A 15,705-nucleotide genomic window follows, 5' to 3' on the forward strand; every position below is an offset into this window, starting at 1 on the left:
GATATGCAACCCCTCTGAAAGGGCTGTTCAATCTCCAAAGGGGTCATGACCCAAAAGTTGAGAACTACTGCTCTAGAGGGTCCCCCCACCTCGTTTATGAATGCCTCAGCATCATTAATGATGGTTGTTTACTTAAAGAATGAAAAAGAAAATAAATTAAGGAATATTGGTTGGGATAGTATAAGAAATAGAGCTCCCAAGATAAAGCAAAAACCTAACCTGAGCGTGACTGCACTGATACCCAGTGAAGGGATTGAGGAAAGTGATTCTGATAGACTCAGCCCAGCTCAAGCAGGTCACATGGATTGAACACCTGAAGACCTAGCTTTCTCATCCCATCACTCAGAGGTCAAGGCTGGCATCAACAAGACAAGAGAGGCTTAAAGATGAGGGCTTCAGGGGCTGGAGAAATGGTTCAGTGGTTAAGAACATCTGGCTGCTCTTCCAGAGGTCCTTAGTTCAATCCCCAGCAACCACATGGTGGCTCACAACCATCTGTAATGAGATCTGGTGCCCTTTCCTGGCCTGTATATACATAATAAATAAATTAATATTTTTTTAAAAAAAGGATGAAGGCTTGAGAAAAACCTTTTTATATGAAGAGAACAGGTGTTCTTGTTTTGGGTTTTGATTTTTGTTTTCTTTTCTTTTCTTTTTGGAGGAGACAGGGTCTATTGATGTTTTTGAGACAGGATTGCACTATATAATCCTGACTGGACTGGAACTCACTATATAGGCCAGACTGGCCTGGAACTCACAGAGATCTTCTTGCCTCTGCTTCCCAAGTGCTGGGATTAAGGGTGTGTGTACTACCACATCCAGCCGCAAACAAGTTTTCATTAGATATTAAACCAAATAAAAAGATCTCACTGCAAGAGATTCAACGAGAACTCAACAGAAGGTCATTAAAAAGTTTCTAGAGCTGGAGATATCTGTCAGCTGGCGGAGTGCTGGCTGGCAAGCACAAAGTCCTGGGTTTGAACCTCAGTACTGCCTAAACAAGGCTTGATGAATCAAGCCTGCAATTTCAGCACTTGGAAGGTGGAGGCAGGTGGATCAAGTTCTACGTCATCCTCAGCTACATAATGAGTTCAAGGCCAGCCTGGGCTACAAGTGACCCTCTTTTTTTTTTTAAGAAAAAGGGAGGAGTTTAAATTTAAATTCATTTAAATTTAAATGAATATTCTATTAGAAGTGAAAACAATTAAATTGGGTTAGATACAGCCACCTCACTTTTGTAGCATCTTATTTATTTTTAATTTATTTTCTGTTCATGGGGGCTTTGCCTGCAGAGGTCAGAAGAGGGCATCTGATCCTCTGAAACTGGAGTCACAGGCTCACAGAGGGTTGTCAAGCACCATGTGGGTGCTGGGAATTGAACCCAGGTCCTCTGGAAGAACAGAACGTGCTCTTAATCACTGGGCCATCTTGCCAGCCCTCATAGCTTCATAAAATGGGCACTAAAAGCAAAGCAAACAGACAGTGGTAAAACTGTCCAGCCATAAGAAATTCTAACGGTGTTGGCAAAAGCAATGTTAAAGAAGCAGGCCACGAGGTCTACACTGGGAAACCAGGTAAGTAAAACCTAAAATGGCCAAGAAAAATGACTATGCAAAGCTCAGATCAATCCAAGAGAAGCGAGGGCTGGAGGAAGTAAAGCAGTAGAAGGGGATGGTGCTAAGAAAACATCCTTTGGCCGGGCGGTGGTGGCGCACACCTTTAATCCCAGCACTCGGGAGGCAGAGGCAGGCGGATCTCTGTGAGTTGGAGGCCAGCCTGGGCTACAGAGTGAGTTCCAGGAAAGGCGCAAAGCTACTCAAAAAACCAAAAAATAAAGAAAGAAAACATCCTTTGATATCTGAGGTGGTGTGGATGTAATAACCAGGCCAGGGCAATGCAATGCTGTTTCATAGCCAAAGTAGAAATACAGTTTAACAGAAAAGGAAAAGCATGCAGATGAGGAAGACATGTCATAAGCTTCTTTAGTGATACAGGGACAAAAATATGTAATTCATGGAATATATGTAACGAAAGCAAAATGATGAAAGAGAAGAAGCCAGCACAGAAGAGATACCAACGCAGACTCTAATGAACAGGCTGCTGACTCTCCACTCCCAGGCCCTTCTAAAGGTGCCTAGTTCACAGAGCCTGACAGATAGTGTTATTTGTCTCCATGTATTCAACAAGTAAGGGTGGAAAAGAATGCCAGCTGCTTACGTATCCCTTCAGTAATGTCTTCGCATCACTAATATTTGTTGAGCACTAATGGACCACTGGGCACAGGAGAAGAAATGGCAGCTGACATCTGTGCAGCTCTTCCAACAGTTTACACTGAACTCACACATAACTGTCACAGTGATGCTAAGGAGCAGTACTGTCAGTCAGATGGGTCAAGATTAATGCTAATATAAATATAAATGCTAAGCCATTGCATTGGACTACAAATCAGACACCCAGCTCCACAGTGCCATCTTTACCACACACGTTGCCTCAAATGAACACTCAGCTTCGCAGTTCTACACATCTTAGCCTCACTATTGCTAAGAACTTTCATAATACATGTGTTCTTAAAATGCCAAAGCAGTCAAAGTCTAGAATATCTCAAAAGTATCTTTTTCTTCCCACCGTTCCCAAAACATATAAGTTCTCTTTTTACCAAACTCTAATTCTGATTCTAAAATTGGATGATCCACGTCGGTACCTGACTGGAAGGAGTTACCTAGTAATGGGAGTTCTGTGTGCTTTAAAGATAGAGAAGGTCACAGAACTCAGGAGAGAGAGGCAGAGGATCTTGAGTTCCAGGCCACCATGGGCTACACAGCAAGATACTGCCACCACCACTCCACCAAAAGTGCCTAGGAAGTGTGCAATGATGATGGCATCCAAAGGGCCTCAGGCTTGGGGCATGAGGGTCTGTCCTGGCAAGTTCTACCAAAGAGGCCAATTCTAAACTAAGCTATGAAAAAGGGCAAGGAGAGAGAAAGAGAGAGAGAGAGAGAGAGAGAGAGAGAGAGAGAGAGAGAGAGAGAGAGAGAGAGAGAGAGAGAGAGAGAGAAAGAAACATCAGTCAGAAAAATGTAGAGGCCAGAAAGCTTTAAAAAGGGTTACGGAAAGCAAGCGAGTAAGAGCACCTGATGGGTTTCCATGGCCCTACAGCAGAGGCCTCTAAGGGCAGACGGAAGACACACCAGACTGCTGCATGTCACTTTAGCCAGTTTAGGGGAAAATCTCATCTGTTACATTCAATGCAGTTAAATGTAAAACAACTACCTTTTGGACCACACATCTGTCCAAAATATGGGACTACCTAAATTAAAAAGAAACTGATCACAGTCATGAAAACTGCTTTTAAAAAGCACACCTCAGGGTAATCTACAAATCTCTTCAACTCCACCTTCATTGCTCCCATCCCTTAATAACCACATCATCATACACTGTTCTCTAAGCTTCTGCTCGAGCCCTTTTAGATGATGGGAGCTCACCATGTGCGAGGACCTAAGGTAAACCTTACTAAATCAAGCAATTTCTGGGCAAGACAAAGTAGAAGGGGGTCACAAAGCACTGGTTCTATACAATTCAAGACTAAATCATCTATCTGCCACACCTGTAAGAGCCTTAGAGGCTAGGCGTGAGCAAGCATTTTCTCTATGCGGGAAGAGGCGGGTGCTGTATCAGTCACTCACGCTGCTCTGTTTCCTGTGCTGAAGCTGCTACAGCAAGGATGGTGTGGAGACGTCTACTGCCCTATTACAAGGTGTTTCTCCAACCACCTCAGTTCCGGCTGGAACATGACCAGGAAGCTCCAATTGGTTAGGGTCAGATGCATGACTGAAGCTAAGGTGAAAAGCACTCTAAGAATACTTTGGTTTTTTTTTTTAAAGACAGGATCTCAGACTGTAGTCCAGGCTAGCCTTAAACTCTCAGTATCCTCCTGGCTCAACCTCCTGAATGTGGTCACCACTCTGCCGCTCTGCCGCTCTGCCACTGTGCCTGTTAATCTTACTGACTATGGACCTAACTTCCTACAATATGAGGCTGAAGATGCCGTCACCAGGCTTACTACCACAGGGGAGCCATCTGAAGATGCCCTCACCAGCTCACTACCACAGGGGTAGCCATCTGAAGATGCCTTCACCAGCTCACTACCACAGGGGAGCCATCTGAAGATGTCCTCACCAGCTCACTACCACAGGGGGAATGATCTGAAAACGAGTCCTAATCAGAGTAAACAGAACTGAGAAACAGACAGGGACTCTGAGTGCAAACCTCAGATCTCAGCTAGATTTCTCTGTCTTTCTGGACCCGTTTTGTGCAGAGTTTTCTTTCATCTTTATCCTAATTAGCATTAACCGGGTATATGTGGTAATAACCAAATTCTATTAACAAGAAAATGAGGTAACCTCCTCAGCACTTATAAATTATTATGCCTAACTTTATAATTTGGTTTTGTCAATAGCCCAATATTGATACAAAATACTTAAAAATGAATCTGGCACATTTTAACATATCATTTCATGTTCAAATCGCCTTACACTAACTTCATTTCTGATAAAAATCTGTATTTTGCCCTACAGAAAGCAAAAGAAAATAAATGCTTGTAATTTTTCTATATAACACTAAAAAGCAAGAATAATCAACTCAGAAATGAAGAGTTCTCATTGTATTACATCAGTTATTTTTGAAAAAACAATCCCCTTCCCCTGAAAAAAAAAAAAAAAAAAAAAAAAACATACACAAACTATCCAAACACCACGTAAAGCCTCTTACTTGAAGCTGGAGAGTATGTCGAAGAATAGTTTCTTCTAAGGCATGGATCCACTTCTCTCGTTCATCCGCATCTCGAGCTAGAACAAAAGATTAGAGTTTGCTGTGTCATTTCCTTGACAGGTTCATCTTAAGGAAACATCTGATTTCTTAAATAGATCCACTATCTGGAAGAATTACAAACTACTTACAACAATTTTAACAAAAGGAATGATTGTGCTTAATAATAGGCTACTTTTGTTGAAGACTAACATTCCCATGGAGATCAACCAAAAAAGCTGGACTTACTATTCTTTCATAGCTTCATTAACAGATGAATGGGTTTTAAAACGTGGCACATACACAGTGGAATACCAGTCAGTCATTAACAAAAATAAAAACTGTTATTTGTGGCAACACAGATGGAACAAGTGAAGTAAGCCAGGCAGAGACACACAAGCACCATATGATCTCACTTGTATGCTCCTCCAACAGTGGAACTCACAGAGTCATAGGAGTCTGCAGGTTAGGAGAGGGTAAGTAGAGTGGAGAGAACGGATGGGGAAAGGGTAGACGGGTAGGTACTAGGTTACATTAACTAGAAGCAAGCAGCTCGGGTAAACTGTCAAACTGTTGGATGACTGCCAATACCAACAGCTAAAAGAAGATTTTGAAAGTTTGGACCATCAAGAAGTTATTAATGTTTGCAGAAATAGGTACACTTAGCTGATTTAAAATAACACAATGTATACATGCACCAAGGCATATCAGCCCTATGCAGGATCTTATGTTTTTAATGTATCAGTTAAAAAATAAATTTAACTTAGATAAACTTAAGAAAGAAAGAGACAGACAGACAGACAGGTTGAAGCTACCATAAACCAAGGTAGTCAAGAATTACCAGTTAGCATCTTACAGAAGGCAAACATCTAGAGAAGCCTGGCATTTAGGGATGCTCTTTGCCTGTCAGCATTATAAATTCCTAAGGAGGAGTTGTGTACTGGATGATTCACTGAAGATCTGTCAGTGTGTGGCCCAAGGGTATTTGGGAACTATTTTCTGGTAAATTGAGATTGAACCTAAAAGTATTTTTAAGAGAAGTTGAAGATAGGACCCAGTAGCACAACGGTTCTCAACCTGGGGGTTGTGACTCCTTTGGGAGTAGAATGACCCTTTCACAGGAGTCACCTAAAGACTATCAGGAAACAGAGATATTTACGTTACAATTCATAGCAGTAGCAAAATTACAGTTATGAAGTAGCAATGAAAATAATTTTACAGTTGGAGGTCACCACAATATGAGGGCTGTGTTCAAGGATCCCAGCATTAGGAAGGTTGAGAACCACTATACTAGCAAAATGGAGTCTGATAAATTAGGCCATGTCTTGATTGGACCCCAAAATGGCTTCATTTTGGAACTAAGGATAAATCAGAATTAAATCAACTGCTCAGTCATCTGTGTGGTCCAGGAAGATCCTGGTACCTGAAACAGACTAAAGAGCCCCCATATTGTTAGTGATTCTAGCATCTGGCTGGCAAAGCTGGTGCAAATCTCCTCTACAGGATGGCAACCTCATCTTGTCCCTGACTTGTCTTTCTTTCTTTGTTGTTTTGTTTTGTTTTTCAAAACAGGGTTTCTCTGAGTAGCCCTGGCTGTCTTGGAAGTCCCTCTGTAGATCAGTCTGGCCTCGAACTCAGAGACCTGCCTGCCTCTGCTCCCCATGTGCTGGGGTTAAAGGCGTGTGCCACCACTGACTTGTATTTCTATAAACAATTTTTCAAATATAGTCCAGCACACAAGCAAATACAATCAAATACACATAAAGGGAGGTGCTTCTGCAGATGAAACCACACATGACTGAACCCAAGACCAACAGGGACTCCAGATTAGTTTATAAGTAACAGGTGGTATTTTCCATTTTTATTTATTTATTATTATTGTGTGGGCACTTCATGTAGGTCAGAGGACAATTCTGGAGGTTCAGTTCTCTCCACCTTTTCCTATGTTCTAAGGATTAAATTCAGATCATGCTGAACCATCTATTTGGCTCTTCATTTTATTTTTCAAATAACCAAATATGAATTCTCAAATTGAAATATGATGGTTTTAATATCTATAATAATAAAAAGTAAGAGCTCAATGGATGAGTTTAACAGATTAAGTACAGTTAACAAGGCAATTAGAGATCTGGAAGAGATTACAAGAAACAGCAAGAGCAGCAGCCAGTGGAGGGTGTGGAGGACTCATAGTGGGCTGGAGAGAGGCGTCAGAAGTAAAGAGCGCTTGCTGCTCTTCCAAAGGACCTGAGTGATGTTGTTCCCAGTGCCCACACTGGGCAACTCGCAACCACCTGAAACTCCAACCCCAGGAATATCTGACATACTCTCTGGCCTCTCAATAGTATAAGGTTGAGATAGTTTTTAAATTTGTTTTTGGACATTTACACATACACACGCACGCACGCACGCACGCGCACGTAAGTAAGTGCAAATTTAAAGTACAGATAAAGGGGCAAATAAATAAATAAGGTAAGAAAATGTACTCTGCCAAATAAATAAATAAATAAATACATAAGGTAAGAAAATATACTCTGCCCATGACTGGATACAAAGGGGAGATAAAGAATAAATGAGAAATCACACTGAGGAAAGAGAAAAACAGGAATAAATACAAGGGCATGAGAAAGGGAAAGAGCCCATCATTCTCCCGGATCTGTGTGCATTCCTAGCTGGCTGAGTCAAGAATTCTGATGACACCTGCAAAGGACATGATACTCCCTTTGCTAAGAAAAAAATCTCATGAACAAGATTATGAAACATGTTTACAGTTAAAACACACATCATGACCTCTTAGTAACCACACATAGTACGCGTTCTTCTTAGGAAATCTTACCACAATTATGAATCATGCCAACACTCAAGACGTCTTACCAAATATGACCTATGTGTCGTAAGAATTCCTGGCCTTTCTTGTCCTACACTTTTATATAATCAGCACACCTTATCTGTAAACCCCTATAATACACCTCATAAATCACTTTACCTGCTTTCATTTACCATTAGATAAAAACACACCAAAACAGTTTAATCTTTTAAACACAGCTATAGTTCAAAACCCACAAAACTCATACACCCAGCTGCTCCTAAGAAATTTCAGTTAACCTCTCTCAAGAAGCCTATACTTTCTTGTACATGTGTATGGTATCCCCACCCCACTCCCAACACACACACACACACACACACACACACACACACACACACACACACACACACGCTGCCTGTTTGTAACAAACCCCAGTCTTGCTTCATACTGACTTCCTGAAATCCTTTCCTGAGACCTGAATCAAGATCTTGACTTCACTTGAACAGAGGTTCCTATAGTGCCCACCCCTCAGGAGTCACAGCTGGTAAAGTTGCACTGCTCTGCTACCTGGCTGGGAATTTCCCAAAACTGATGAAAAAGACATTAAGCCACAGATTTCAGAAGCCCTCAGAATCCCAGACAGGTTATTCCTACAGAATCCAATACTTCAGCAAATACTGAAGGCACTCTTAGTACACCAGAGTAAAGTGTCTGGAAAAACCATACATACATACATACATACATACATACATATATGTGTGTATGTATGTATATGCCTGTGTGTGTGTGTGTGTGTGTGTGTGTGTGTGTGTATCAGAAATGATTTCTTTAGGGGCTGGAGAGATGGCTCAGAGGTTAAGAGAACTGGCTGCTCTTCCAGAGGTCCTGAGTTCAATTCCCAGCAACCACATGGTGGCTCACAACCATCCATAATGAGATCTGGTGCCCTCTTCTGACCGGCAGGTGTATATGCAGACAGAACACTGTATACATAATAAATAAATAAATCTTAAAAAAAAAAAAAGAAAGAAATGATTTCTTTAGAGAGATTTCCAGACAGAGCATCAAATAAAAAAAGCCAAGTTTTAAAAATAAAGTCTTTTTTTTTTTTTTTGCATAGGTTGGGAGTGTGGGTCTAGTTTCACTCCTCTACAATGGGCATCCCATTTTTGTCAGCACCATTTACTGAACAGGCCATCATTTTTCCAGTGTATGTTTCTGACACTTTTGTCCAAGATTAGATAGCCATGGTGGCTGATGAGTGGCTCACCAAGAAAAAGCACTCGTCATGCCAGCCTGATGACCTGAGTTTGACCCCTGGAGTCCATGGTAAGAGAGAACCAACTCCTGCAAGCTGTCTATGATTGCTACATGCACACTGTGGCACTCCTGCCTGAACTCACACATGAAGAGGGAATGCATCAGCGGGATGAGGGAGAAGAGGAGAGCCAACAAAACAAGATTCTGGTGGAAGATGCCATAACGAAGCCTAGCACTGTGTATGATCGATGCACGCCAGTGTGTGTGTGTGTGTACACACGTGTACCAAGTGATGCTAACTTAGATTCTCTTAGCATAAGAGTCAATGGGTCAACTCGTGGAACTTGAGTCAATGAATCAGGTGGTATTAATATATCAATACCAATTTGCATACATTAACATTTCTAATGCTAACGGCTATATTGCACATATGTGGGAAATTTTCTGTTTACAGAAAATAAAGAACTCAGAAGGTTCTCAATACTATAAGGTTGAGATAGTTTTTAAATTTATTTTTGGACATTTACATATCTGTAGTGTGTGTGCCCGTGTGGCGGTCAGAGGACAACATGCAGAAGTAGGTTCTCTCTTCTGCCATGTGGGGGCCAGGATCAAATTCAGGTCATGTTTATCAGGCTTGGGGGCAAGTGCCTTTACCCACTGAAACATCCCACCAGACCAAGATTGAGAATTTTAAATATAACTTTTAAATTCTAAAATGAACATTATGATAATAAAACACAATCTAAATAAATGGAAACATAATATTCACGAAGAACTCCCATTCTATAATGCTCAATTTTAATTCAATTTCTAGATTAAATAAAATGCTAATTAAAATTCAAAACTTTGAATTTGGCAAGCTGGTTCTACAGCTTTTCTAGAAATGCAGAGTACAGAACAACAGAGAACTACCTGAAGACAGAGAAGCCTTGTCGGAGAGTCTAATTCAAGTATGACGTCACATGAAGTGGTAGTGAGGAGCACATGGGCAGTCACTTACGCCCCTCCCTGCGAAGCCTGCCCACTCTCTAAGCCTGACTGGACTCTGGGCATGCTCACCCTCTCGGAGGAGCTGTTCCTCCCCAAGGAGCTGCTCACAGACCCCACTGCTGAGCCTGCCAGCTTCCGCCACCTCTAACACTCTCTCCTCATCTCATTCCGCTTCCTCCCAGTAGCTGCTTGCTTGCCTGCCCTATGGGGCTTTTCTCTTAAACTCCAATAAAACCGTCCTTGAGTTTCAAAAAGAAAAAGAAAAGAGAAAATTTGGGGCTAGAGGTGTAGCTCAGTTGATGGTGTTTCCCCAAGAGGCGGAGTCCAACAATCCCAGCATACAGGTGGTGGGGTGCCGGCGGCCAGGTCAGAGGAGCTGCCGTCAGCCGTGGAGCTTATGGAGTACGGCCCAGTGGCTAGCAAAGCTACACTGGGCACATGCTGGAGAGGCAAAGCCCCGGAAGGATTGTTTCCACGATGTCCTTTGCTTCCTCTGGCTTGCTGATGTCGTGTTCCTGCTGTATTTGGCACGGTGTGATTACTGTGTGAAAGGATCCCACTGTATCTGGTAGAGTCTAATTGTTTCACGGGAAACATCCCACTCCTCACTGGGCAATTGACTTGCAGATCATAATGAAGATGATTTTTATAAGAGCAATGATGCTTAGTTAGATCTATGATTTAACTGACATTTCTGACTCTGCCTAAAAGATACAGGTGCCTAAAACAGGTATTGAAGATGGTTAGGGAAATGGTTTGGGTTATTCTGCCAATCTCCAATAAGAGATACAAAAAAAGATAAAAATAGGCTAGAAGTCACCTTCCCCTTTGTTAGATGTGAGATTTGCAGAGGATGGAAAATATGAACAAGGAGGCCTCATGCATTCTGCCTGTGGAAAAACAGGCTGACGATCAAAGAAAACAATTATGTCCCTACACCTAAAGTCAGACCTGAGTCCCTTGGTCACATAGCTTACAGACTTAATCACAGGCCTCAGTATATACCTTGAAAAAACAAAGTTGTGAAAGGAAATTAAATTTCTCCATTGTGTGAGAAAAATAGATGGTGGCTAGACCACTTGAGTCAAGTTTTGTAGGAATCTGTTGAACTGAAACCACAAGCAGCTGCATGCCAGTACAAAAGGAACTGGCTGAAATATACTCAGCTTGCTTAAAACCTTGTTAATCAAATATGAAAGAATCACTGCTGGGTGAAGATGTTGGAGTGGGAAAATTAATACAAAGAAATGTCTACTTGTGGGCATCTAAGAAAAACATGAAACGTGGTCATAATGTGATTTCTTCCTGTGTAAAAATTTTCTTTTTGGAAAATATGTAAATTGTGGTTGTGAGGTAATCTTTTCTTGTGTAGAAATTTTTGTCTTGAGGTTACAAAAGGGATAAGAAAAAATAAGAGAAGTAGAAGGAAAACATCAGGGAAAATGGAGGAGGACATCAGGGAAGATGGAGGAGAAAAACATCAGGGAGGACGGAGGAGGAGGACATCAGGGAAGATGGAGGAGAAAAACATCAGGGAGGATGGAGGAGAACATCAGGGAGGATGGAGGAGGAGGACATCAGGGAAGATGGAGGAGGAGGACATCAGGGAGGATGGGGGAAGAGGACATCAGGGAGGATGGAGGAGGAGGACATCAGGGAGGATGGAGGAGGAGGACATCAGGGAGGATGGAGGAGGAGGACATCAGGGAGGATGGAGGAGGAGGACTTCAGGAAGATGGAGGAGGAGACATCAGGGAGGATGGAGGAGGAGGACTTCAGGAAGATGGAGGAGGAGACATCAGGGAGGATGGAGGAGGAGAACATCAGATGGAGGAGGAGGACTTCAGGGAAGATGGAAGAGGAGGACATCAGGGCAGAATAACAAAACATAAAAAGAACAGAGTAAGAACAAATAACAGAATGAATAATAAAATGAAGAATTAAGCTTTGGCCCTCACATAAAGTTCCCATGTGTGTCTGTGTGTCTGTGTGTCTGTCCAGTAGTTCACCAACTCCACATCTCCTCTCTAGTTTCTTTGACCTGTTGAGAGCTGGTTCCCTCAGCAGCAGTGGGGACAGGAAGATCCAAGTTCAAGGTTATCCTTGGCTATTGCAAGAGCAAGAATAAATAAATGGATGAAACAGATTAGAGACCAGAAATGGGTCACATTGTGTATGTAGACAGTTGTGACTACATGAGACATGTACACTAGTGTATAGTAAGGAACAACTCTTTAGTATACAGCACTGGGATAATAACAAAGAAAAATGAAATCTGACCCTACTTTGTACTATACATAAATAAAATCCAAATATTCTTAGTTCCTAATTTGAAAGAAAAATAAGAGTTTGAAGTGAAAAAGGAGACTATATTTATATTTTTGCTATAGAAAAAAAAAAAGCTCCTAAGAGGGACACAAAACCCCCAATTATAAACAAAAATGACATAAAATACCCCAAGGAGTGGGGGTGGGGGCCCAACTCAAGCAAGGCTCTGGGGTAAGAAGATTATAGCTGAATTTTACAGATTGAGTAGGAATTTAAAGCAAAGATGGGGTAGGGGTGCAGGTTATGTGGAGAGGAGGGACCCTGACAGGAATATGCCAAGCAGAAAGGACAGACTAAAGCAAATGGGTGACTGAGAAAAGGGCTAAGTGAGCATCAGAAGACATGGCCTGGCCCATGCCATGCTTCTTTTACTGTCATAGACCCTAGCAAGCCTCGTACAGCATCCAGGTGTTTACTGTGTCTCTACACTAGGGGCTTGGATTAAATCATCCCTGCTGGCTGAAGAGTCTAGATTTTATTATTCTGATTGGTTTAGTCCACATTCTCCAATTCTCCTATGTGTCAGAAAACAACTTCTGCCCTACGGGATCTACTAGGAAAGGTATCTTTGTGTACAATGAGGTTACTGGCTATTCAATCATGACAAATTATGTGTGCATATGAGAAATATAATAAGTCACAGATCACCTGCACAGACAGCTCTCTCCAGAAGGAAAATGAGAGTTCTTTATGTTCATTCTCAGTGAACTCTGCTCATGCCTAAAAGTATGGTTTAGTGAATTAGCTACAACTCTAAGTGCTATGTTGTTACTAAATGTACAGACAGTTCGTGTACAAGTCAATACTCTTTTCCTTCTACGAGCCTTTTAAAATCCAGGGTTTCATGTAGCCTAGGTTACCACATAGCCAAGGACAGCCTTGAACTCCTTACCGATCCTGCTGCCTCCCACTCCCAAATTCTGGGGTTGTTCCCTACAGTGCTTTGGGCATGCTAGGTAAGCACTCTAGCACCCGAGGTACAATCCCCAACCTGTATGTTTTTAGACATCCAGTTCATCCCAAGATTCTCTGGCATCTACCATTCCTCTTCATACATGATGAGGCCTGTTTTATACCTCTAAGCCAGTAAGCTGCATTGTCTATGGTTCACAATGAGGGGCATATTTATAACATGGCCTGGTTAACATATATACATGTATATGGATACATATGTACATATAAAACCTGAACATTAGTTTCACAAAACAATACTTGCTTTTACAACATGTTATTGATATTCATTCTCCACCCCCTCTTCCTGCCCGCCCCCCAGGACTCACTATATAATCCTAGCTGGCCTGGAACTCACTTTATGGACAGGGCTGGCTTGGAACTAGTAGGAATCCACCTGTCCCCCCTTGCCTCCCAAGTGCTGAGATTAAAGGTGTGTACCACGAAGCCCAGCACATTCTCTCTTTATATTTCACTTTTATGATGATGGGGAACAAGGCTGAGGAGATTTAGAGGGGAAACTGCTTGCCACACAAACATGAGGACTTGGGTCTGGATCTCTAGCATCCAACCAAAAAGTAATGGCTGAACCAGAAAATGGAGAAGGGAGGTCCCAGGCACTCCTCAGCCACCCAGCATAGCTTCCTGTTCAGTGAGAAATCCTGTCTCAAAAAATAGCATGCAGCATGGCAGAGGGAGACATCCAACAGTTGACTCCGAGCCTTCACATGCACCTGCACACACACACATACCTCTCCCTACCCCCTACTACATGAATGTTGGTTTGCACGTATGAAATCAAAGGCTGATGAGATGGCTCAGCAGGTTAAAGGCGCTTGTAGCCAAGACCCACGTTTGATGTCCAATACTGACTCCTACAAGTTGTCCTCTGACCACATGTGTGCAGACACCAATACATCCACACACAAACACACATAGAAATTTCAAAAATATAATTCATAAACTAATAAATCAACTCTGTTTGGCAAAGGTTACTGGAAGCCATTTCAATATCCCACAAAACCATTGCTTATCATTGTCTCTTATGCTCTATGGGGTAAAAACCAAGAGGGCTGGCTCCTGGGTCCAAACTCTGGTCTGATTCCTGGCCTTGCCCTTATTCACCTGGATTGTCACACGTTCCTTATGCCTTCTGTGACTTAAGTGTCTCATCTATACTGCGAGGCTGAGAGGCAGGAGTTCAAAGCCAGCCTGGGCTACACAGTGAGTCCCAAACCAGCCTAGGCTACATAGTGAGTTCAAACCAGACTGGAATACACAGGGAGACCCTGTCTCAAACAAACAACAAAACTCAAACTGAAAAACGATCTTATTCAATAAAGACAGCCTGTATTTCAGGGAGATTTTACAGTCTGTTGCCAATTATAAAATGGGTGCTGGTAACCAAATTCTGATTCTCTGCAGTTTTATGCTCTTGACTTCTGAGCCACCTTTGGGGTGGTTATTTTGTCACAACATGTTTATTAATGAAATGGGTCCATTAATATCATGAGATTTATATTGTTTGAGAGTTGGTTTTTTCAGATAGTTTCCTTTCTAGAACTCAACTATGTTGCCCAGATTGGCCTTGAACTTAAAGCCTCAGCCTTGAGTGCTAGGTTTATAGCAGTGTATAATTGTGCCTGGCTCTTATTGATACTGTAAGTATGCTTAAAATCAGTTTTAATTTCTAAACTTGAAGATGTTAATATACACATGTGAATGCAAGTTTTCTGGAGTCATATAATTTTAGAAGACATACAAGGATACTCAGATTAAGAAGTCTGAGAACTGCTAGCATATTACGTAATATCTTACTTATTACTCCCTCCACTGAATTCTCAGTACCCAGAAAGAAGAATTTGGTCTAATTTGTTGCCATATTGCAAAGACCTAGCAAACCACCTTGCTCACTATATGATGGATGGATGGATGGACGGACGGATGGATGGTAAATACAACCATTCCACTTAGATAACTTGGTGGCTCAGAGTGCAACTGACATATTGAATAGTCAAAATGTTTTGTGCTGCTTGTGCAGTGGTCAATCCATGTCCTCAGAATAACATGCTGTGCCAAAGCTCACCCACTGAGCCAGACCCCCAGGAGAAGCTATTTTTAGAAGGCAGTAAGGTGATATGGAAAAAGAATGTTTATATAACCAAATCTAAGCCAATGTTTTGACAGCCAGAAATTTTCAGAATTGTGATTTTAATAAACTGCTTTTATAGAAGTTAGAGGGGAGAGCAGATAAAAAGATATGAGTATCTTATATCTTGTGTTCCTTTCAATCAAAGCAGATAGAATGCTCCAGGCTTATGACCCCACCCGAGCCCCACTTCCCTAGCTCAGCTACGGACTCCTTGAGGTCTGGACTGGAACCTGGTCCATGTTTTCTTAATTCTCTAACACTACCATTTTCTTAGCAACTAACCGGTACTCACAATTACAGAACAAATAGTCATTTGTCTTCTAGAATGAAGCCTTTTCTCAATGAAGTCTCCTGACCAGCCTTGTCTTTGTTTTTTGTTTTTTGTTTTTGTATGTTTGTTTTTCCCTGATGCAGT

At 41.8% G+C, this 15,705-nt stretch overlaps 1 protein-coding gene across 14 annotated transcripts in view; it reads right to left on the reverse strand.

Moving 5' to 3' along the window:
- Osbpl9 (oxysterol binding protein like 9) overlaps positions 1–15,705 on the reverse strand; it is a 140,195-nt gene that overhangs the window by 64,800 nt on the left and 59,690 nt on the right. For all 14 annotated transcript variants that reach the window (XM_006977751.4, XM_015996484.3, XM_015996485.3 and 11 more), the window contains one exon: positions 4,768–4,844. In XM_006977751.4, the coding sequence (XP_006977813.2) occupies positions 4,768–4,844 (77 nt within the window). The remainder of the gene's footprint in view (positions 1–4,767; positions 4,845–15,705) is intronic.

This window comes from Peromyscus maniculatus, chromosome 2 (assembly GCF_049852395.1).
Source record: "Peromyscus maniculatus bairdii isolate BWxNUB_F1_BW_parent chromosome 2, HU_Pman_BW_mat_3.1, whole genome shotgun sequence".
Lineage (NCBI taxonomy): Eukaryota > Metazoa > Chordata > Mammalia > Rodentia > Cricetidae > Peromyscus > Peromyscus maniculatus.